At 41.4% G+C, this 25,504-nt stretch overlaps 1 protein-coding gene across 1 annotated transcript in view; it reads left to right on the top strand.

The window, feature by feature from the left end:
- The window catches only part of LOC139765067 (tetratricopeptide repeat protein 21B-like), a 171,045-nt gene that overhangs the window by 50,211 nt on the left and 95,330 nt on the right, over positions 1-25,504 (top strand). Inside the window, exons 8-9 of the mRNA XM_071692184.1 lie at positions 1,440-1,510; positions 8,569-8,659. Coding sequence (XP_071548285.1) covers positions 1,440-1,510; positions 8,569-8,659 — 162 coding nt within the window. The remainder of the gene's footprint in view (positions 1-1,439; positions 1,511-8,568; positions 8,660-25,504) is intronic.

Raw genomic sequence — 25,504 nt, forward strand, 5'->3', positions numbered from 1 at the left:
AGTGAAAAAAATTTTGAGTGATCAGGGCCTGAACTTACAGGAGGATGAAAGGCATGCAAGGAATAGAGTGAATTGGGATGATGTGGTATACCGGGTGGACATGCTGTCAATGGATTGAACTAGGGCATGTGAAGTGTCTGGGGTAAACCATGGAAACCTTTGTTGGGCCGGGATGTGAAAAGGGATCTGTGGTTTTGGTGCATTACACATGACCGGTAGAGACTGAGTGAGAACGAATGTGGCCTTTTTTGTCTTTACCAAGCACTACCTCGTGCATGCGCGTGTGGGGGGGTGGATGCTATTTCATGTGTGGCAGGGTGGCGACGGGAATGGATGAAGGTAGCAAGTATATGTCCATGTTTATATATGTCTGTGTATGTATATGTTGAAATGTATAAGTATGTATATTTGTGTGTGTAGGCATTTATGTATGTGGGTGGGTTGGGCCATTCTTTCGTCTGTTTCCTTGAGCTACCTCACTGAACGCAGGAGATGGCGACTAAGTATGATAATAAAAAATAAAAGATATTTCATGTAAATGTATTGACAAGCATATCTGTCAATAAAGAAATAAGATTAGTGGAATTTTCAGATGTCAGTTTATTTTTCTCCATGTAACCTTTTTGGATGATGGATTTAAAAAAAAATCAGATTATGCCAACTAGATTTTTATCAGTATTTGAAATACATGTATGAAAAAAGTATTATATGCCATTCAACTACAACTCCTCATAGACATTTAAACCATGGCACATTATTAAGGCTTTTAAAACCTCTTCACTGCTCTAGCATCATATGATGCATATGGAGGTAGGCTTTTACTGCACTATGTGTCATGTGATTTTCCATAGTTTTATGACATATGAATATAGGACCAAAATAATTGTACTGTGATAGGGTTAATCCAATTGTCTGCACAACATCATCAACCCCTGATCTTCCCTCTACCTTAATTTCTTGGGCATGGAGATTTAGTCTTCTTAAAGAATTTCATCAGAATACTTTTCATGGGCTCTTGACATTTGTTGAGATGATATTTGGCTGTTTTTGTTATCTGAACTACACATGAATTCGTTATATTGCACTGTGTAGTAAGGCATAGGCCATGGGGATGTGCATGGTGCCTTTCCCCCTTGGTTATCTCTGGGTAACTGAGCCTTTATTGATATTTGTGCATGTAAGTTAAAGTTGAGGGTGATGTTTGGCATCTATTTGTGCCTCTAGCCTGTAAAGGAAGAGTGGAATCCTTCAGACATAGGTAGGAAAATTCAGCCTGCATCTATTGCAAGGTTAATATGTCCCAGGCAACTGCAGCTTTTTTTAGAATAGTTCTAAGAAGATTATTACCAAATTATGATGCTCAGATTATAGGTATTGCTTCATCTTTTATGTCAGTACATTGGAGTTTTGCTTGATTATATGATGTATTCACTTTGCAGGGATCATTTCTTGCCAGCTTCTTGATGGTCAAGTGGATGTTGCAGAACAACAGCTAGAGTTCTTAAAGGAGGTAGGTTGATTATCTTCTACATTGATTACAGTGTACAGTGTGCATGACAGCTAGACAGTAGATATGTGCAAATGATGCCATTTTTCATTTGTTCCTTACACTTTTTTGGTAAGACAAGAGAAGTACATATGTATGGAAAAAAGATGAGTGCTCTCATCAAGCATGAACACTATAGTCAGAGAACAGGAATCTGAGTCCTCCATCTGTGTGTACAGTAGAGCTGATTATGGGTGCAAGGAATGGGATGAATTGGAACAATGTGGTATAACGGAGTCAACATGGTGTCAATGGACTGAACCAGGGCATCTGGGGTACACCATGGAAAGGTCTGTGGTCCCTGGATATGGAAAGGGAGTTGTGATTTTGGTATATTTCACACAACAGCTAGAGACTGAGTGTAAACAACTATGACCTTTTTAGGGCTTTTCCTGGCACGACCTCACTGAAGGGGGGAATGCTATTTCCTGTGTGGCGTAGTAGTAACGAGAATGGATGGAGGCAGCAAGTATGAATATGTACTTGTGTATATATGTATCTCTCTGTTTATGCATATGTATAGGATATATGTGTCGGAGGTGGAGGGAACGAGGAGAAGTGGGAGACCTAATTGGAGGTGGAAAGATGGAGTGAAAAAGATTTTGAGTGATCGGGGCCTGAACATGCAGGAGGGTGAAAGGCGGGCAAGGAATAGAGTGAATTGGATTGATGTGGTATACCGGGGTTGACGTGCTGTCAGTGGATTGAATCAGGGCATGTGAAGCGTCTGGGGTAAACCATGGAAAGTTGTGTGGGGCCTGGATGTGGAAAGGGAGCTGTGGTTTCGGGCATTATTGCATGACAGCTGGAGACTGAGTGTGAACGAATGGGGCCTTTGTTATCTTTTCCTAGCGCTACCTCGCACACAGGAGGGGGGAGGGGGATGGTATTCCATGTATGGCGAGATGGCGATGGGAATGAATAAAGGCAGGCAGTGTGAATTGTGTGCATGGGTTTATATGTATGTGTCTGTGTGTGTATATATATGTGTACATTGAGATGTATGGGTGTGTATGTTTGCGTGTGTGGACGTGTGTGTATATACATGTGTATGGGGGTGGGTTGGGCCATTTCTTTCTTCTGTATCCTCGTGCTACCTCGCAAATGCGGGAGACAGCGACAAAGCAAAATAAATAAAAATAAATGTATACATTAATATGTATATGTATGTATATGTGTGTGCATGGGTATTTATGTCTATATATGTGTTTATGAGTGGTTGGGGGATTCTTCATCTGTTTCCTTGCTACCTCGCTGACACGGGAAACCGTGATTAAGTACGATAAAATATTTATTTATTTGTTTATTTATTATACTTTGTGGCTGTCTCCTGCATTAGCGAGGTAGTGCAAGGAAACAGACGAAAGAATGGCCCAACCCACCCACATACACATCCACACACGCACATATACTTGCCTATACTTTTCAACATAAACATATATATACATCTTTCTTTCGTACTATTCGCCATTTCCCGCATTAGCGAGGTAGCGTTAAGAACAGAGGACTGGGCCTTTGAGGGAATATCCTCACCTGGCCCCCTTATCTGTTCCTTCTTTTGGAAAATTGAAAAAAAAAAAGAGAGGGGAGGATTTCCAGCCACCTGCTCCCTCCCCTTTTAGTCGCCTTCTACGACACGCAGGGAATACGTGGGAAGTATTCTTTCTCCCCTATCCCCATATATACATACACAGACATATACATATATACACATGTACATAATTCTTACGTTCTGCCTTTATTCATTCCCGTCGCCACCCCACCACACATGAAATGACAACTCCCTCCCCCCTCATGTGTGCGAGGTAGTGCTAGGAAAAGGCAACAAAGGCCACATTCGTTCACACTCAGTCTCCAGCTGTCATTTATAATGCACCAAAACCACAGCTCCCTTTCCACATCCAGGCCCCAGCAAAACTTTCCATGGTTTACCCAGATGCTCCACATGCCCTAGTTCAATCCATTGACACCATTTCAAAACACCCACTTCTGCTCTCTCAACCACTTTCTTTTTATTACCACACATCTCTCTTACCCTTTCATTACTTACTCGATCAAACCACCTCACACCACTTATTGTCCTCAAACATCTAATTTCCAACACATCCACCCTCCTCTGCACAACTCTATCTATAGCCCACGCCTCACAACTATATAACAGTGTTGGAACCACTATTCCTTCAAACATACCCATTTTTGCTTTCCGAGATAATGTTCTCGATTTCCACACATTTTTCAACGCTTCCAAAACTTTCGCCCCCTACCCCACCCTGTGACTCACTTACGCATCCATGGTTCTATCCGCTGCCAAATCCACTCCCAGATATCTAAAACACTTCACTTCCTCCAGTTTTTCTCCATTCAAACTTACCTCCCAATTGACTTGTCCCTCAACCCTACTGTACCTAATAACCTTGCTCTTATTCACATTTACTCTCAGCTTTCTTCTTTCACACACTTTACTAAACTCAGTCACCAGCTTCGGCAGTTTCTCACCCGAATCAGCCACTAGCACTGTATCATCAGCGACCAGCAACTGACTCACTTCCCAAGCTCTCTCATCCACAACAGACTGCATACTTGCCCCTCTCTCCAAAACTCTTGCATTCACCTCCCTAACAACCCCATCCATAAACAAATTAAACAACCATGGAGACATCATGCACCCCTGCCTCAAACCGACATTCACAGAGAAACAGTCACTTTCCTCTCTTCTTACTTATACACATGCCTTACATCCTCGATAAAAACTTTTCACTGCTTCTAACAACTTGCCTCCCACACTATAGAATAGAGAGGCATTTGGACAATTTTTGCAGGGAAATAATGCAAATGACTGGGAGATGTATAAAAGAAAGTGGTAGGAGGTCAAGAGAAAGGTGCAAGAGGTAAAGAAGAAGGCAAATCAGAGTTGGGGTGAGAGAGTATCATTAAATTTTAGGGAGAATAAAAAGATGTTTTGGAAGGAAGTAAATAAAGTGCGTAAGACAAGGGAACAAATGGGAACATTGGTGAAGGGGGCTTATGGGGAGGTGATAACAAGTAGTGGTGATGTGAGAAGGAGATGGGAGTGAGTATTTTGAAGGTTTGTTGAATGTGTTTGATGATAGAGTGGCAGATATAGGGTGTTTTGGTCGAGGCGGTGTGCAAAGTGAGAGGGTTAGGGAGAATGATTTGGTAAACAGAGGAGGTAATATATATATATATTATTGGATTATGTGTTAATTGGTAGGCATGTGAGAGAGACTTTTGGATGTTAATGTGCTGAGAGGGACATCTGGAGGGATGTCTGATCACTGTCTTGTGGAGGCAAAGGTGAAGATTGGTAAAGGTTTTCAAAAAAGACGAGAGACTGTTGGGGAGAAGAGAGTGGTGAGAGTAAGTTAGCTTGGAAAGGAGAGTTGTGCATGGGAGTACCAGGAGAGATTGAGTGTAGAATGGCAAAAGGTGAGAGCAATGACGTGAGGGGAGTGGGTGAGGAATGGGATATATTTAGGGAAAGCAGTGATGGCTTGCACAAAAGATGCATATTGCAAGAGAAAGGTAGGACATGAGCAGATTAGAAAGAGTAGTGAGTTGTGGGATGAAGAAGTAAGGTTGTTAGTGAAAGAGAAAAGATAGGTGTTTGGATGATACTTGCAGGGAAGTAGTGCAAATCATTGGGAGATGTATAAAACAAAGCGGCAGGAGGTCAAGAGAAAGGTGCAAGTTTTGAAAAAAAGGGCAAATGAGAGTTGGGGTGAGAGAGTATCATTAAATTTTAGGGAGAGTAAAAAGATGTTTTGGAAGGAGGTAAATAAAATGCGCAAGACAAGAGAACATATGGGAACATCAGTGAAGGGGGCAAGTGGGGAGATAATGAAAGATAGTAATGAAGAGAGAAGGAGATAGAGTGAGAATTTTGAAGGTTTGTTGAATGCGTTTGATGATAGAGTGGCAGATATAGGGTGTTTTGGTCAGGGTGGTGTGCGAAGTGAGAGGGTCAGGGAGAATGGTTTGGTTAAGAGAGAAGAGGAAGTGAAAGCTTTGCAAAAGATGAAAGCTGGCAAGGCGGCGGGTTTGGATGGTATTGCAGTGGAATTTATCAATAGAATGGGGGTGACTGTGTTGTTCATTGGTTGGTAAAGATAATCAATGTATGTATGGACCATGGTGAAGTGCCTGAGGGTTGGTGGAGTGCATGCATAGTGCCATTGTATAAAGGCAAAGGGGATAAAAGTGAGTGTTTAAACTACACAGGCATAAGTTTGTTGAGTATTCCTGGGAAATTGTATGGGAGGGTATTGATTAAGAGGGTGAAGGTATGTACAGAGCATCAGATTGGGGAAGAGCAGTGTGGTTACAGAAGTTGGTAGAAGATGTGTGGATCAGATGTGTCCTTTGAAGAGTATATGTGAGAAATACTTAGAAAAACAGATGGATTTGTGTGTAGCATTTATGGATCTGGAGAAGGCATATAATAGTGTTGATAGAGATGCTTTGTGGAATGTTTTAAGAGCATATGAAGTGGAGGATACATTTTTTATATTATTATAGTTAGTTGCTGTCTAATGCATTTGCGAGTTAGTGCAAGGAAACAGACGAAAGAATGGCCCAACCCACCCACATTCACATGTATATACATAAACGCCCACACATGCATATATACATATCCATACATTTCAAAGTATACATACATGTACATACACAGACATATACATATATACACATGTACATTTTCATACTTGCTGCCTTCATCCATTCCCATCACCGCCCTGCCACACATGAAATGGCACCCCCTCCCCTTGCGCGTGCAAGGTAGTGCTAGGAAAAGACAACAAAGGCCTCATTTGTTCACACTCAGTCTCTACTTGTCATGTGTAATGCACCAAAACCACAGCTCCCTTTCCACATCCAGGCCGTACAAAACTTTCCATGGGTTACCCCAGACACTTCACATATTTCCTGCTAGTCGTGGAAGATGACTGAAAGGGGAGGGAGCAGGGTGCTGGAAATCCTCCCCTGTCATTTTTAATTTTCCAAAAGAAGGAACAGAGAAGGGGGCTAAGTGAGGATATTCCCTCAAAGGCTCAGTCCACTATTCTTAACGCTACTTTGCTAATATGGGAAATGACGAATAGTATGAAAAAAACACACGTAAATATACATGCACATGCTTATACATATACGCATGTACATATTCATACTTGTTCATCTTCATCCATTATGATGCCCACTTGCCTCTTCCAGATTTGCAAGGAGGCAACAGAAACAAATTATCAGTGGCTTTATATTACGTGTCAGATCTTTAGCTTTTGAGTATAATTAACTGAAACCAGAGCCAACCATCCACAGCCAAGCCCTACAGATTATGCCATGATTTATGTTAATTGTTTCACATGCCTTGGTCTGCCCATTCACAGCACATTGCTGCACCAACCCCCCCACACACAATATCTAATATCACTTACTCCCACATCTCTCTCTTATAAGTCACCCTTTCACACCACATGCATTCCTCAGGCATTTTACTACCATCATAAACAGAGTCTAATCCTCAGGCATTTTACTTCCATCATTAACAAAGTCTTCATTTCTTTTTGTTCAAAGCCCAAGACTTACATCCATCATATATATGCTTACACTCAAATGATCCTGTTTTCCCTGCCTTCTACACTTTACCTTGAATTTTTTTTTCAATTTTCTCCTTTCACTTTGCCACATTCAGTCACAAGCTTTTAGTGTTTTTCCCAGATTCTCGCCACCCAGTCAATAAACAGATTCAACAGCTATGGCAACATCACACATCCTTCATGAGGATCCACTTTCACTTGGAACTACTCAGCCTCTTCCCTTCCTACTTATACTTGCACCTTACTCTAACAATGAAAATTCTTTTTTGAATCTATTACCTTTCATACCAAACCATATATTTGTAGGAAGTCCCACAAGGTATCTCTTTCAACTCCATCATACACTTTTTCCAGATCCATAAATGCCACATACAGATCCCACTCTTTCTCCAAATTCCTCTCACACACATTCCTCATAGTAAACCCATGGTTCATAATCCTCTGTCACACCTGAAACCACATTGCTCCTCCCTAGTCTAATGTTCTGTGCATACCACCACCCTCTTATTCACCATTCTTCCATACAACTTAGTAGGTATACTAATGTTCTTTGCATTCCACTCCCTCTTATTCACCATTCTTCCATACAACTTACTAGGTATACTCTACAGACTTGTGCCTCTGTAAAGTGGACATTCACTTTGTCTCCCATGCCTTTGTATAAAGGCATTATACAGGTATTCTGCCAGTGAAGTGCCTCACCTTGGGATATATGTACATTGAAAATCTTGACAAATCATTCAGCAAATCTGTTATCCCATGTCTTGGGAAATTTAGGTGTTGCCCATCCACTCCAGTTGTTTTGCCACATTTCATCTCATGCAAGAATACCCCCCCACTTACCTATTTTCACCGTACCATTCACCATGACTCATGTTCACACATACCTCCTCACCCCAAATGCCCCACATCTGCTATCCTGTCATGTAACACCTTCATCAGTTTTTCACAATATTCAGTCTCTCCATTTCCTTAGTACCTCTTCTTTACTTGGTAAGATTTACCCATTTGCAATCCATACTGATTCATCCATATGTTCTGTTTTCTTCATAATATTCACTGCCTTCCAAAAAAGATTTTTGTATTTTTTCTAAAGACTGCTGATACTCTTTCACCTCATCTCTCATTTGCCTTCTCTTGTAGTTTGCAGTTTCCTCTTGACCTGCTGCTTTCTTTAGTACTTCTTTTGGTCACTTGCATTTCTTTCCTGCTGGTATCTCCCACTCATCTCTCATTTCTCTGTATCTAGCAACTTAACTTCCCTTTCTCAAATGCCCACTTTAAAGTATTCTACCGTTAGTTCATGTTTCACCTGTTTGGGATATGGAGAAAAGTATAGGCTGTAATCAGGGATGTAAACGTTTTTCAAAATATTGAAATTTTAGATGGTATCAATCTTTTATCTTGCAGGTTCAGCGCAGCCTTGGTGCCTCCCCAGATATATTGTATTTGTCTGCTGTGTTGGCTCGCATGAAAAATCAGCCATCTGACATGATTCTAGGTACTCTTCATGAATTTTATCATTACTACAAGTATTTGGTTTTGATGCATTATACTTGACAACTAGAGGGTGGATGTGAGTGAACAAGGCCATTTCTTCCTCTGTTTCTGGCATTACCTCACTAACAAAGGATATGGCAAATGTATTAAAAAAGTATAATTTGTATAATTTGTTGTTCTTCTGTTATATTTTTAGCTTCATTGATTCCGTTCTAATTGGTATTGATGGATCATATACATAGAGCTTCTCTGTTGTTGCAGATGTATCATCATTTCATGTTTTTGCAATAGAATGAACATAATTTTCTTGAATACTAGAGCACTGCAATTATTCACTTTCCCAAGCAAGTTGATTCATTTGGTGACATGCATGTCCCTTTACATTTCTGCCCAGATACAGAGATGGCTTTCACTACACATGAAGAAAAGTCATACCCCTGTCATTTTCATCTGATAATACCTCTAACCCTAAGCAGGTCTTTTTAGTAACTCCGTTCACCTTTTTGTTAGTCAACCATCACCCATACCTTTATCAATTATATCCACTAACATCACTTTTGGCATGGGATCTATATGTCTTTACTATCTTAACATATTATCAATATGCACTTTTTTCAATACTATAAAATTATTTCCCTTTCATGCTATTATCACGTTGCAGTTGCCTATTTCTTCAAACATGAGAATGTTGCATTACTCACATTTCATCATTCACATTTATACCAATAAATTTACATACTCTTTTCTTTTTGATATACATAACATATCCCTAAGGAAAAATGAGAAAGTATACTGCTAATGTACGTTCTGCATGTCATAGAGATAGATTAAGTGGAGTGAGCATTGGGCTGGAGCTGTTGTACAGAAATGCATGCCAAGCATGTTGAGTTGGGACTGAATTGAAAGTATTTTGTGTTTTGTCATGAAGGCATTCAGTGTTGATGGCTGCTAAGCAACTGATAATTTTCTAAATGTTCTGTTTTGTGTGGTTAGTGAATTAATTATTACTGACAGATGTCAGCCCTTCAGACCCTTGTTTTCTCACTCCTGTGGAGGGTAGGCAAGGTCCAATGACCAACCAGCCTTTAATCCTTGGACTCTGACTAACTTTGAACACCTGCTCTGACAACATCAGTCCCAGGTTGGAGAAAAGCAAAATGGCATTGCTCAGTTATAATCACTCACTCTTGCCATTTTTCTTTTTGCCTACCATATTGCTGTAACAACTTCTCACTAAATAATAACATACTTTCCTGGAAATAAGTCATCTCAGCACCCAGTTGTTTTTATCCTGCCAAGGAAATGGATGAATTATTGGCATATATGTATCGGGGTTAGTCATTTTGCATCTGGCATGTCTGTATGTAGAAAACAGACAGGACTGGCTTTTCATAGTTTGTACCTGTAGACAACATAATATTTTCCCAAGTATACATCACTCCAGCAGCCTGCACTTTCTATCCTGCTGAGGAAATGGATGAATTATTGGCAACTCTGTACCATAAAGGGATAGTCGTTTTGCCTCTGGTAATTTTCCCTAAAGACAGGACCACCTTTTTACAGTATAGATTATAAGGGAAAGGAAGATGGTGGCTTTTTTTTTTATATGAAATGCCTGAGGGTGATATGTGGTGTAAGGTTTTGTAAGGCAGATCCATATAAAAAAAAGAGGTGTAGTCATATGTAAAGTCTGATTGATGGAGCTCACCAGGATGTGCTGAAATGCTCAGACACATGGAGAAGATGAGAAAAAAGACTGATAAAGAAAGTCTTTATGTCTGAAGTGGAGTGAGCAAGGGAAGGGGAGGAGCAAGGTCTCATTACGGTCAGAGAGAATAGGGTTGGAGGTTGAAAAATCATCATTTATGGAGAGAAGAGAGTAGACAAAGGAAAGAACCTTGCAGGATGACACTATTTATAGGATAAGAGAGAAATCATTCCATAAAGGTCCGTCAAGATGAAGCAGCTAGAAAGAAAGTATGCATTATATACTAAAGAAAAGCACAAGAATCATAGGAAGGGTGCTTAGAAAATATACACCACTTGCATACCCAACAAAAGGCATTGTATTACACAAGTGGTTTTGCACAAGCCTTTAAGGAGAGTAAAGAAAAAGATGTGTTCACTTCTAGGCATTGCAGATTATAAGTTGAACCCAATATGTAAATGTAGGAGTTTTCTTAGAAAAAGTCCATAATCTAATCATTCACATAGCTGCTAAGAATAATCTGTTATTTCCATGTATGCAAATTGTTTTTGCCACAATACTACCTGCCTTCCTATGCCTAGATGGGATTTTGCCAAAGGAAGGGTTAGTGCATAGTGCTCATTGCATGTCTTTCCTGATGAATGACAGTTTTTCTCCACCACCACACACATTCCATGATTATCATCCCTAGATTCATCTGGGGCAAAGAGCATTGCAGGCTTCCTGCAGATCCTTGAAAAGTCTAATATTGATTTATGTATTTAAATTTAAAGGCCTTGAAAAGTTATTATATACATCAAAATTGCTGTTATGAGTCATAAAAGATTTTAATTATGTCAGTGAGGTATCCACATTTTCATGGTCTAATCCATTGACTGGTGGTGTAAAAAGACTTAAAAGCACTTGAGAAAAAAAAGAAAGTGCATGATATGTGTGAGTTTATATGAAGATGCAAACAAGTTGAAAGAAGCAGCAGAAGGTAAGACAAGATTCTACAGGGCAAAACTTATTACTAAATTAGATGCAGTGAGAAAAAGGCTGAAGAGGAAGAAAGCAGAGATGAAGAATGTGGAATTATAGATTAAAGAGAAAGCTGAAGAGCTGAAGCTCTTGCCATACTGATCTTTAAAAACTTAAATGGAAAATAACACATAAGCTAACAGTCTGAAATTTCTATGTTAAGTGGTATTGTTCCAGGTATTATACTTTCTATGTAAAGCTCAGGAGGAAAGTGGGGAGGTATACAGAATGTATTTAGTTTCATGTGGACATTACATGATTTTATTAATCTTTTGATTAAAAACTGCATTGAAATATTTTTTTTTTCATTTATTCATTTATTGTACTTAATCACCGTCTCCTGCATTAGTGAGGTAGCACAAGGAAACAGATGAAAGAATGGCCCAGCCCTCCCACTTACACATGTATATACATAAACGCCCACACACGCACATATACATACCTATACATTTCAACGTATACATACGTATACATTCACAGACATATACATATAGACACATGTACATATTCATACTTGCTGCCTTCATCCATTCCTGTTGCCTCCCCGCCACACATGAAACAGCATCCCCCCCACTCCACCCCGCACAAGATAGCGCCAGGAAAAGACAAAAAAGGCCACATTCATTCACACTCAGTCTCTACCTGTCATGTGTAATGCACCGAAACCACAGCTCCCTTTCCACATCCAGACTTTCAGACTTTTTACCAAATTCAGTCACCAACTTCAGCAGTTTCTCACCCAAATCAGCCACCAGCACTGTATCATCAGCGAACAACAACTGACTCACGTTCCAAGCCCTCTCACCCGCAACAGATTGCATACTTGCCCCTCTCTCCAAAACTTGCATTCACCTCCCTAACAACCCCATCCATAAACAAATCAAACAACCATGGAGACATCATGCATCCCTGCTGCAAACTGACATTTGTTGGTAACCAATCACTTTCCTCTCTTCCTACTCGTACACATGCCTTACATCCTTGATAAAAACTTTTCACTGCTTCTAGCAATTGACCTCCAACACAATATACTCTTAATACCTACCACTAAGCACCTCTATCAACTCTATCATATGCCTTCTCCAGATCCATAAAAGCTACATATAAATCCCTCTGTTTTTCTAAGTATTTCTCGCATACATTCTTCAAAGCAAACAACTGATCCATACATCCTCTACCACTTTTGAAACCACACTGCTCTTCCCAAATCTGATGCTCCATACATGCCCTTACTCTCTCAATAAATACCCTGCCATATAATTCCCAGGAATACTCAAACTTATACCTCTGTAATTTGAACACTCACCTTTATCCCCTTTGCCTTTGTACAGTGGCACTATGCATGCATTCTGGCAATCCTCAGGCACTTCACCATGAACCATACATACATTGAATATCCTTACCAACCAGTCAACAACACACTCGCCACCTTTTTTTAATAAATTCCAGTGCAATACCATCCAAACCTGCCGCCTTACCAGCTTTCATCTTTTGCAAAGCTTTCACTACCTCTTTTCTGTTTACCAAACCATTTTTTTATATCTTCATGTGTGGCGGGGTGGCAACGGGAATGCATGAAGGCAGCAAGTATGAAGATGTACTTGTGTGTATATGTCTATGTCTGTTTATGTATATGTATGTATATGGTGAAATTTATAGGTATGTATATGTACATGTTTGGACGTATATATATATATATACTTGTGTATGTGGGTCGGTTGGGCCATTCTTTCATCTGTTTCCTTGCACTGCCTCACTAACGTGGGAGACAGCAACTAAGTATATTAAATGAAAATGAAATATATATATATATATATATATATATATATATATATATATATATATATATATATATATATATATATATATATATATATATAATATATATATATATATATATATATATATTTTTTTTTTTTTTTTTTTTTTTTTTGCCTGTCTCCCGCATTTGCGAGGTAGCGCAAGGAAACAGACGAAAGAAATGGCCCAACCCACCCCCATACACATGCCTTGATTCAATCCACTGACAGCACGTCAACCCCGGTATACCACATCGCTCCAATTCACTCTATTCTTTGCCCTCCTTTCACCCTCCTGCATGTTCAGGCCCCGATCACACAAAATCTTTTTCACTCCATCTTTCCACCTCCAATTTGGTCTCCCTCTTCTCCTCGTTCCCTCCACCTCCGACACATATATCCTCTTGGTCAATCTTTCCTCACTCATTCTCTCCATGTGACCAAACCATTTCAAAACACCCTCTTCTGCTCTCTCAACCACTCTCTTTTTATTTCCACACATCTCTCTTACCCTTACGTTACTTACTCGATCAAACTACCTCACACCACACATTGTCCTCAAACATCTCATTTCCAGCACATCCATCCTCCTGCGCACAACTCTATCCAGTCCACGCCTCGCAACCATACAACATTGTTGGAACCACTATTCCTTCAAACATACCCATTTTTGCTTTCCGAGATAATGTTCTCGACTTCCACGCATTCTTCAAGGCTCCCAGAATATTCGCCCCCTCCCCCACCCTATGATCCACTTCCGCTTCCATGGTTCCATCTGCTGCCAGATCCACTCCCAGTTATCTAAAACACTTCACTTCCTCCAGTTTTTCTCCATTCAAACTCACCTCCCAATTGAATTGACCCTCAACCCTACTGTACCTAATAACCTTGCTCTTATTCACATTTACTCTTAACTTTCTTCTTTCACACACTTTACCAAACTCAGTCACCAGCTTCTGCAGTTTCTCACATGAATCAGCCACCAGCGCTGTATCATCAGCGAACAACAACTGACTCACTTCCCAAGCTCTCTTATCCCCAACAGACTTCATACTTGCCCCTCTTTCCAAAACTCTTGCATTCACCTCCCTAACAACCCCATCCATAAACAAATTAAACAACCATGGAGACATCACACACCCCTGCCGCAAACCTACATTCACTGAGAACCAATCACTTTCCTCTCTTCCTACACGTACACATGCCTTACATCCTCGATAAAAACTTTTCACTGCTTCTAACAACTTGCCTCCCACACCATATATTCTTAATACCTTCCACAGAGCATCTCTATCAACTCTATCATATGCCTTCTCCAGATCCATAAATGCTACATACAAATCCATTTGCTTTTCTAAGTATTTCTCACATACATTCTTCAAAGCAAACACCTGATCCACACATCCTCTACCACTTCTGAAACCACACTGCTCTTCCCCAATCTGATGCTCTGTACATGCCTTCACCCTCTCAATCAATACCCTCTCATATAATTTGCCAGGAATACTCAACAAACTTATACCTCTGTAATTTGAGCACTCACTCTTATCCCCTTTGCCTTTGTACAATGGCACTATGCATGCATTCCGCCAATCCTCAGGCACCTCACCATGAGTCATACACACATTAAATAACCTTACCAACCAGTCAACAATACAGTCACCCCCTTTTTTAGTAAATTCCACTGCAATACCATCCAAACCTGCTGCCTTGCCGGCTTTCATCTTCCGCAAAGCTTTTACTACCTCTTCTCTGTTTACCAACTCATTTTCCCTAACCCTCGCACTTTGCACACCACCTCGACCAAAACACCCTATATCTGCCACTCTATCATCAAACACATTCAACAAACCTTCAAAATACTCACTCCATCTCCTTCTCACATCACATCACATCTCTCTTCTCTTTCACTAATACTCTTACTTCTTCATCCCACCACTCACTACCCTTTCTAATCAACCCACCTCCCACTCTTCTCATGCCACAAGCATCTTTTGCGCAATCCATCACTGATTCCCTAAATACATCCCATTCCTCCCCCACTCCCCTTACTTCCATTGTTCTCACCTTTTTCCATTCTGTACTCAGTCTCTCCTGGTACTTCCTCACACAAGTCTCCTTCCCAAGCTCACTTACTCTCACCACCCTCTTCACCCCAACATTCACTCTTCTTTTCTGGAAACCCATACAAATCTTCACCTTAGCCTCCACAAGATAATGATCAGACATCCCTCCAGTTGCACCTCTCAGCACATTAACATCCAAAAGTCTCTCTTTCGCGCGCCTGTCAATTAACACGTAATCCAATAACGCTCTCTGGCCATCTCTCCTACTTACATAAGTATTTTTTTTTTTTTATTATACTTTGTCACTGTCTCCCGCGTTTGCGAGGTAGCGCAAGGAAACAGACGAAAGAAAAGGCCCAACCCCCCCCATACACATGTATATACATACGTCCACACACGCAAATATACATACCTACAGAACTTTCCATGTTTTACCCCAGACGTTTCACATGCCTTGATTCAATCCACTGACAGCACGTCAACCCCGGTATACCACATCGCTCCAATTCACTCTATTCCTTGCCCTCCTTTCACCCTCCTGCATGTTCAGGCCTCGATCACACAAAATCTTTTTCACTCCATCTTTCCACCTCCAATTTGGTCTCCCTCTTCTCCTCGTTCCCTCCACCTCCGACACATATATCCTCTTGGTCAATCTTTCCTCACTCATTCTCTCCATGTGCCCAAACCACTTCAAAACACCCTCTTCTGCTCTCTCTACCACGCTCTTTTTATTTCCACACATCTCTCTTACCCTTACGTTACTCACTCGATCAAACCACCTCACACCACACATTGTCCTCAAACATCTCATTTCCAGCACATCCATCCTCCTGCGCACAACTCTATCCATAGCCCACGCCTCGCAACCATACAACATTGTTGGAACCACTATTCCTTCAAACATACCCATTTTTGCTTTCCGAGATAATGTTCTCGACTTCCACACATTCTTCAAGGCCCCCAGAATTTTCGCCCTCTCCCCCACCCTATGATCCACTTCCGCTTCCATGGTTCCATCCGCTGCCAGATCCACTCCCAGATATCTAAAACACTTCACTTCCTCCAGTTTTTCTCCATTCAAACTCACCTCCCAATTGACTTGACCCTCAACCCTACTGTACCTAATAACCTTGCTCTTATTCACATTTACTCTTAACATTCTTCTTCCACACACTTTACCAAACTCAGTCACCAGCTTCTGCAGTTTCTCACATGAATCAGCCACTAGCGCTGTATCATCAGCGAACAACAACTGACTCACTTCCCAAGCTCTCTCATCCCCAACAGACTTCATACTTGCCCCTCTTTCCAAAACTCTTGCATTTACCTCCCTAACAACCCCATCCATAAACAAATTAAACAACCATGGAGACATCACACACCCCTGCCGCAAACCTACATTCACTGAGAACCAATCACTTTCCTCTCTTCCTACACGTACACATGCCTTACATCCTCGATAAAAACTTACATAAGTATACTTATGTATATCTCGCTTTTTAAACCAGGTATTCCCAATCATCAGTCCTTTTTCAGCACGTAAATCTACAGGCTCTTCACCATTTCCATTTACAACACTGAACACCCCATGTATACCAATTATTCCCTCAACTGCCACATTACTCACCTTTGCATTCAAATCACCCAACACTATAACTCGGTCTCGTGCATCAAAACCACTAACACACTCATTCAGCTGCTCCCAAAACACTTGCCTCTCATGATCTTTCTTCTCATGCCCAGGTGCATATGCACCAATAATCACCCATCTCTCTCCATCAACTTTCAGTTTTACCCATATTAATCGAGAATTTACTTTCTTACATTCTATCACATACTTCCACAACTCCTGTTTCAGGAGTACTGCTACTCCTTCCCTTGCTCTTGTCCTCTCACTAACCCCTGACTTTACTCCCAAGACATTCCCAAACCACTCTTCCCCTTTACCCTTGAGCTTCGTTTCACTCAGAGCCAAAACATCCAGGTTCCTTTCCTCAAACATACTACCTATCTCTCCTTTTTTCACATCTTGTTACATCCACACACATTTAGGCACCCCAGTCTGAGCCTTAAGAGGATGAGCACTCCCCGCGTGACTCCTTCTTCTGTTTCCCATTTTAGAAAGTTAAAAAAATACAAGGAGGGGAGGATTTCTGGCCCCCCGCTCCTGTCCCCTCTAGTCGCTTTCTACGACACGCGAGGAATGCGTGGGAAGTATTCTTTCACCCCTATCCCCAGGGATAATATACATATATATATACACATACACACACATACACACATACACCCACATATACACCCACACACACATACATATATATACATGTGAAAAATGTAAGAAACAATTTAGAAAACTGAAACTTCTAGCTTGAAATGAAATGAAAAAATGAATGTCACATAATGGTTCAACCTCTGGCTATGGAAAGGAAATGTTTAATTTATTTACACAAACGTCAATAGTAGTTCTCATCAATTTAACCACTGTATCAATAAGCTTCATTGTCTAAGCTACATTTTTTCCAATTTCACTATTTTCTTGTCAAAGCACCATGTATAAAAACTATCACTCCAGTAACACAACTATAAACATTTACTTCCCCTTTAAAAAAAGTTCTGGGGAAGTCTGTCTCGATACACTGCGGGACACTCTACCACCTGGCGAGGTTTGTGTTGCTATGGTTCTTCATTCACAAACGTAGTAGCATCACTGGTGGGCCAAGGTAGTTCCGTTGGCGAAGAGGAGCTCATGAAACATGTCAGAAAGCATGCTACTGCAGGCAGGAGTGAAGGCTGATGCAAACTGGTATATATATATATATATATATATATATATATATATATATATATTGGATTGCGCAAAAGATGCTTGTGGCATGAGAAGAGTGGGAGATGGGTTGATTAGAAAGGGTAGTGAGTGGTGGGATGAAGAAGTAAGATTATTAGTGAAAGAGAAGAGAGAGGCATTTGGACGATTTTTGCAGGGAAAAAATGCAATTGAGTGGGAGATGTATAAAAGAAAGAGACAGGAGGTCAAGAGAAAGGTGCAAGAGGTGAAAAAGAGGGCAAATGAGAGTTGGGGTGAGAGAGTATCATTAAATTTTAGGGAGAATAAAAAGATGTTCTGGAAGGAGGTAAATAAAGTGTGTAAGACAAGGGAGCAAATGGGAACTTCAGTGAAGGGCGCAAATGGGGAGGTGATAACAAGTAGTGGTGATGTGAGAAGGAGATGGAGTGAGTATTTTGAAGGTTTGTTGAATGTGTTTGATGATAGAGTGGCAGATATAGGGTGTTTTGGTCGAGGTGGTGTGCAAAGTGAGAGGGTTAGGGAAAATGATTTGGTAAACAGAGAAGAGGTAGTAAAAGCTTTGCGGAAGATGAAAGCCAGCAAGGCAGCAGGTTTGGATGGTATTGCAGTGGAATTTATTGAAAAAGGGGGTGACTGTATTATTGACTGGTTGGTAAGGTTATTTAATGTATGTATGACTCATGGTGAGGTGCCTGAGGATTGGCGGAATGCGTGCATAGTGCCATTGTACAAAGGCAAAGGGGATAAGAGTGAGTGCTCAAATTACAGAGGTATAAGTTTGTTGAGTATTCCTGGGAAATTATATGGGAGGGTATTGATTGAGAGGGTGAAGGCATGTACAGAGCATCAGATTGGGGAAGAGCAGTGTGGTTTCAGAAGTGGTAGAGGATGTGTGGATCAGGTGTTTGCTTTGAAGAATGTATGTGAGAAATACTTAGAAAAGCAAATGGATTTGTATGTAGCATGTATGGATCTGGAGAAGGCATATGATAGAGTTGATAGAGATGCTCTGTGGAAGGTATTAAGAATATATGGTGTGGGAGGCAAGTTGTTAGAAGCAGTGAAAAGTTTTTATCGAGGATGTAAGGCATGTGTACGTGTAGGAAGAGAGGAAAGTGATTGGTTCTCAGTGAATGTTGGTTTGCGGCAGGGGTGTGTGATGTCTCCATGGTTGTTTGATTTGTTTATGGATGGGGTTGTTAGGGAGGTGAATGCAAGAGTTTTGGAAAGTGGGGCAAGTATGAAGTCTGTTGGGGATGAGAGAGCTTGGGAAGTGAGTCAGTTGTTGTTCGCTGATGATACAGCGCTGGTGGCTGATTCATGTGAGAAACTGCAGAAGCTGGTGACTGAGTTTGGTAAAGTGTGTGAAAGAAGAAAGTTAAGAGTAAATGTGAATAAGAGCAAGGTAATTAGGTACAGTAGGGTTGAGGGTCAAGTCAATTGGGAGGTAAGTTTGAATGGAGAAAAACTGGAGGAAGTAAAGTGTTTTAGATATCTGGGAGTGGATCTGGCAGCGGATGGAACCATGGAAGCGGAAGTGGATCATAGGGTGGGGGAGGGGGCGAAAATCCTGGGAGCCTTGAAGAATGTGTGGAAGTCGAGAACATTATCTCGGAAAGCAAAAATGGGTATGTTTGAAGGAATAGTGGTTCGAACAATGTTGTATGGTTGCGAGGTGTGGGTTATGGATAGAGTTGTGCGCAGGAGGGTGGATGTGCTGGAAATGAGATGTTTGAGGACAATGTGTGGTGTGAGGTGGTTTGATCGAGTAAGTAACGTAAGGGCAAGAGAGATGTGTGGAAATAAAAAGAGCGTGGTTGAGAGAGCAGAAGAGGGTGTTTTGAAATGGTTTGGGCACATAGAGAGAATGAGTGAGGAAAGATTAACCAAGAGGATATATGTGTCTGAGGTGGAGGGAACGAGGAGAAGTGGGAGACCAAATTGAAGGTGGAAAGATGGAGTGAAAAAGATTTTGTGTGATCGGGGCCTGAACATGCAGGAGGGTGAAAGGAGGGCAAGGAATAGAGTGAATTGGATCGATGTGGTATACCGGGGTTGACGTGCTGTCAGTGGATTGAATCAGGGCATGTGAAGCGTCTGGGGTAGACCATGGAAAGCTGTGTAGGTATGTATATTTGCGTGTGTGGACGTGTATGTATATACAGGTGTATGGGGGTGGGTTGGGCCATTTCTTTCTTCTGTTTCCTTGCGCTACCTCGCAAATGCGGGAGACAGCAACAAAGCAAAAAAAAATATATATATATATATATGAATATATATTTATCCCTGGGGATAGGGGAGAAAGAATACTTCTCACGCATTCCTCGCGTGTTGTAGAAGGCGACTATAGGTGACGGGAGCGGGGGGCCAGAAACCCTCCCCTCCTTGTATTTTAACTTTCTAAAAGGGGAAACAGAAGAAGGAGTCATGCAAGGAGTGCTCATCCTCCTCTGAGGCTCAGATTGGGGTGTCTAAATGTGTGTGGATGTAACCAAGATGAGAAAAAAGGAGAGATAGGTAGTATGTTTGAGGAAAGGAACCTGGATGTTTTGGCTTTGAGTGAAACGAAGCTCAAGGGTAAAGGGGAAGAGTGGTTTAGGAATGTCTTGGGAGTAAAGTCAGGGGTTAGTGAGAGGACAAGAGCAAGGGTAGGAGTAGCACTACTCCTGAATCAGGAGTTGTGGGAGTATGTGATAGAGTGTAAGAAAGTAAATTCTAGATTGATATGGGTAAAACTGAAAGTTGATGGAGAGAGATGGGTGATTATTGGTGCATATGCACCTGGGCATGAGAAGAAAGATCATGAGAGGCAAGTGTTTTGGGAGCAGCTGAATGAGTGTGTTAGTGGTTTTGATGCACAAGATCGGGTTATACTGATGGGTGATTTGAATGCAAAGGTGAGTAATGTGGCAGTTGAGGGAATAATTGGTATACATGGAGTGTTCAGTGTTGTAAATGGAAATGGTGAAGAGCTTGTAGATTTATGTGCTGAAAAAGAACTGGTGATTGGGAATACCTGGTTTAAAAAGCGAGATATACATAAGTATACGTATGTAAGTAGGAGAGATGGCCAGAGAGCATTATTGGATTACGTTTTAATTGATAGACGCATGAAAGAGAGACTTTCGGATGTTAATGTGCTGAGAGGTGCAACTGGAGGGATGTCTGATCATTATCTTGTGGAGGACAAGGTGAAGATTTGTGGGGGTTTTCAGAAAAGAAGAGAGAATGTTGGGGTGAAGAGAGTGGTGAGATTAAGTGAGCTTGGGAAGGAGACTTGTGTGAGGAAGTACCAGGAGAGACTGAGTACAGAATGGAAAAAGGTGAGAACAAAGGAGGTAAGGGGAGTAGGGGAGGAATGGGATGTATTTAGGGAAGCAGTGATGGCTTGCGCAAAAGATGCTTGTGGCATGAGAAGCGTGGGAGGTGGGTTGATTAGAAAAGGTAGTGAGTGGTGGGATGAAGAAGTAAGATTATTAGTGAAAGAGAAGAGAGAGGCATTTGGACGATTTTTGCAGGGATGAAATGCAAATAAGTGGGAGATGTATAAAAGAAAGAGGCAGGAGGTCAAGAGAAAGGTGCAAGAGGTGAAAAAGAGGGTAAATGAGAGTTGTGGTGAGGGAGTATCATTAAATTTCAGGGAGAATAAAAAGATGTTTTGGAAGGAGGTAAGTAAAGTGCATAAGACAAGGGAGCAAATGGGAACTTCATTGAAGGGGGCTAATGGGGAGGTGATAAAAAGTAGTGGTGATGTGAGAAGGAGATGGAGTGAGTATTTTGAAGGTTTGTTGAATGTGTTTGATGATAGAGTGGCAGATATAGGGTGTTTTGGTCGAGGTGGTGTGCAAAGTGAGAGGGTTAGGGAAAATGATTTGGTAAATAGAGGAGAGGTAGTAAAAGCTTTACGGAAGATGAAAGCCGGCAAGGCAGCAGGTTTGGATGGTATTGCAGTGGAATTTATTAAAAAAGGGGGTGACTGTATTGTTGACTGGTTGGTAAGGTTATTTAATGTATGTATGACTCATGGTGAGGTGCCTGAGGATTGGCAGAATGCTTGCATAGTGCCATTGTACAAAGGCAAAGGGGATAAGAGTGAGTGCTCACATTACAGAGGTATAAGTTTGTTGAGTATTCCTGGTAAATTATATGGGAGGGTATTGATTGAGAGGGTGAAGGCATGTACAGAGCATCAGATTGGGGAAGAGCAGTGTGGTTTCAGAAGTGGTAGAGGATGTGTGGATCAGGTGTTTGCTTTGAAGAAGGTATGTGAGAAATACTTAGAAAAGTAAATGGATTTGTATGTAGCATTTATGGATCTGGAGAAGGCATATGATAGATTTGATAGAGATGCTCTGTGGAAGGTCTTAAGAATATATAGTGTGGGAGGTAAGTTGCTAGAAGCAGTGAAAAGTTTTTATCGAGGATGTAAGGCATGTGTGCGTGCAGGAAGAGAGGAAAGTGATTGGTTCTCAGTGAATGTTGGTTTGCGGCAGGGGTGCGTGATGTCTCCATGGTTGTTTAATTTGTTTATGGATGGGGTTGTTAGGGAGGTGAATGCAAGAGTTTTGGAAAGAGGGGCAAGTATGCAGTCAGTTGTGGATGTGAGAGCTTGAGAAGTGAGTCAGTTGTTGTTCGCTGATGATACAGCGCTTGTGGCTGATTCATGTGAGAAACTGCAGAAGCTGGTGACTGAGTTTAGTAAAGTGTGTGAAAGAGGAAAGCTGAGAGTAAATGTGAATAAAAGGAGGGTTATTAGGTACTGTAGGGTTGAGGGACAAGTCAGTTGGGAGGTGAGTTTGAATGGAGAAAAACTGGAGGAAGTAAAGTGTTTTAGATATCTGGGAGTGGATTTGGCAGTGGATGGAACCATGGAAGTGGAAGTGAATCATAGGGCGGGGAGGGGGAGAAAGTTCTGGGAGCATTGAAAAATGTGTGAAAGTCGAGAACGTTATCTTGGAAAGCAAAAATGGGTATGTTTGAAGGAATAGTGGTTCGAACAATGTTGTATGGTTGCGAGGTGTGGGCTATGGATAGAGTTGTGCGCAGGAGGGTGGATGTGCTGGAAATGAGATGTTTGAGGACAATGTGTGGTGTGAGGTGGTTTGATCGAGTAAGTAACGTAAGGGCAAGAGAGATGTGTGGAAATAAAAAGAGCGTGGTTGAGAGAGCAGAAGAGGGTGTTTTGAAATGGTTTGGGCACATGAGAGAATGAGTGAGGAAAGATTGACCAAGAGGATATATGTGTCAGAGGTGGAGGGAACGAGGAGAAGTGGGAGACCAAATTGAGGTGGAAAGATGGAGTGAAAAAGATTTTGTGTGATCGGGGCCTGAACATGCAGGAGGGTGAAAGGAGGGCAAGGAATAGAGAGAATTGGATCGATGTGGTATACCGGGGTTGACGTGCTGTCAGTGGATTGAATCAGGGCATGTGAAGCGTCTGGGGTAGACCATGGAAAGCTGTGTAGGTATGTGTATTTGCGTGTGTGGACGTGTATGTATATACAGGTGTATGGGGGTGGGTTGGGCCATTTCTTTCTTCTGTTTCCTTGCGCTACCTCGCAAATGCGGGAGACAGCAACAAAGCAAAAAAAAATATATATATATATATAAATATATATTTATCCCTGGGGATAGGGGAGAAAGAATACTTCTCACGCATTCCTCGCGTGTTGTAGAAGGCGACTATAGGTGACGGGAGCGGGGGGCCAGAAACCCTCCCCTCCTTGTATTTTAACTTTCTAAAAGGGGAAACAGAAGAAGGAGTCATGCAAGGAGTGCTCATCCTCCTCTGAGGCTCAGATTGGGGTGTCTAAATGTGTGTGGATGTAACCAAGATGAGAAAAAAGGAGAGATAGGTAGTATGTTTGAGGAAAGGAACCTGGATGTTTTGGCTTTGAGTGAAACGAAGCTCAAGGGTAAAGGGGAAGAGTGGTTTAGGAATGTCTTGGGAGTAAAGTCAGGGGTTAGTGAGAGGACAAGAGCAAGGGTAGGAGTAGCACTACTCCTGAATCAGGAGTTGTGGGAGTATGTGATAGAGTGTAAGAAAGTAAATTCTAGATTGATATGGGTAAAACTGAAAGTTGATGGAGAGAGATGGGTGATTATTGGTGCATATGCACCTGGGCATGAGAAGAAAGATCATGAGAGGCAAGTGTTTTGGGAGCAGCTGAATGAGTGTGTTAGTGGTTTTGATGCACAAGATCGGGTTATACTGATGGGTGATTTGAATGCAAAGGTGAGTAATGTGGCAGTTGAGGGAATAATTGGTATACATGGAGTGTTCAGTGTTGTAAATGGAAATGGTGAAGAGCTTGTAGATTTATGTGCTGAAAAAGAACTGGTGATTGGGAATACCTGGTTTAAAAAGCGAGATATACATAAGTATACGTATGTAAGTAGGAGAGATGGCCAGAGAGCGTTATTGGATTACGTTTTAATTGATAGACGCATGAAAGAGAGACTTTCGGATGTTAATGTGCTGAGAGGTGCAACTGGAGGGATGTCTGATCATTATCTTGTGGAGGACAAGGTGAAGATTTGTGGGGGTTTTCAGAAAAGAAGAGAGAATGTTGGGGTGAAGAGAGTGGTGAGATTAAGTGAGCTTGGGAAGGAGACTTGTGTGAGGAAGTACCAGGAGAGACTGAGTACAGAATGGAAAAAGGTGAGAACAAAGGAGGTAAGGGGAGTAGGGGAGGAATGGGATGTATTTAGGGAAGCAGTGATGGCTTGCGCAAAAGATGCTTGTGGCATGAGAAGCGTGGGAGGTGGGTTGATTAGAAAAGGTAGTGAGTGGTGGGATGAAGAAGTAAGATTATTAGTGAAAGAGAAGAGAGAGGCATTTGGACGATTTTTGCAGGGATGAAATGCAAATAAGTGGGAGATGTATAAAAGAAAGAGGCAGGAGGTCAAGAGAAAGGTGCAAGAGGTGAAAAAGAGAGTAAATGAGAGTTGTGGTGAGGGAGTATCATTAAATTTCAGGGAGAATAAAAAGATGTTTTGGAAGGAGGTAAGTAAAGTGCATAAGACAAGGGAGCAAATGGGAACTTCATTGAAGGGGGCTAATGGGGAGGTGATAAAAAGTAGTGGTGATGTGAGAAGGAGATGGAGTGAGTATTTTGAAGGTTTGTTGAATGTGTTTGATGATAGAGTGGCAGATATAGGGTGTTTTGGTCGAGGTGGTGTGCAAAGTGAGAGGGTTAGGGAAAATGATTTGGTAAATAGAGGAGAGGTAGTAAAAGCTTTACGGAAGATGAAAGCCGGCAAGGCAGCAGGTTTGGATGGTATTGCAGTGGAATTTATTAAAAAAGGGGGTGACTGTATTGTTGACTGGTTGGTAAGGTTATTTAATGTATGTATGACTCATGGTGAGGTGCCTGAGGATTGGCAGAATGCTTGCATAGTGCCATTGTACAAAGGCAAAGGGGATAAGAGTGAGTGCTCACAT

Source organism: Panulirus ornatus, chromosome 52 (genome assembly GCF_036320965.1).
Source record: "Panulirus ornatus isolate Po-2019 chromosome 52, ASM3632096v1, whole genome shotgun sequence".
Lineage (NCBI taxonomy): Eukaryota > Metazoa > Arthropoda > Malacostraca > Decapoda > Palinuridae > Panulirus > Panulirus ornatus.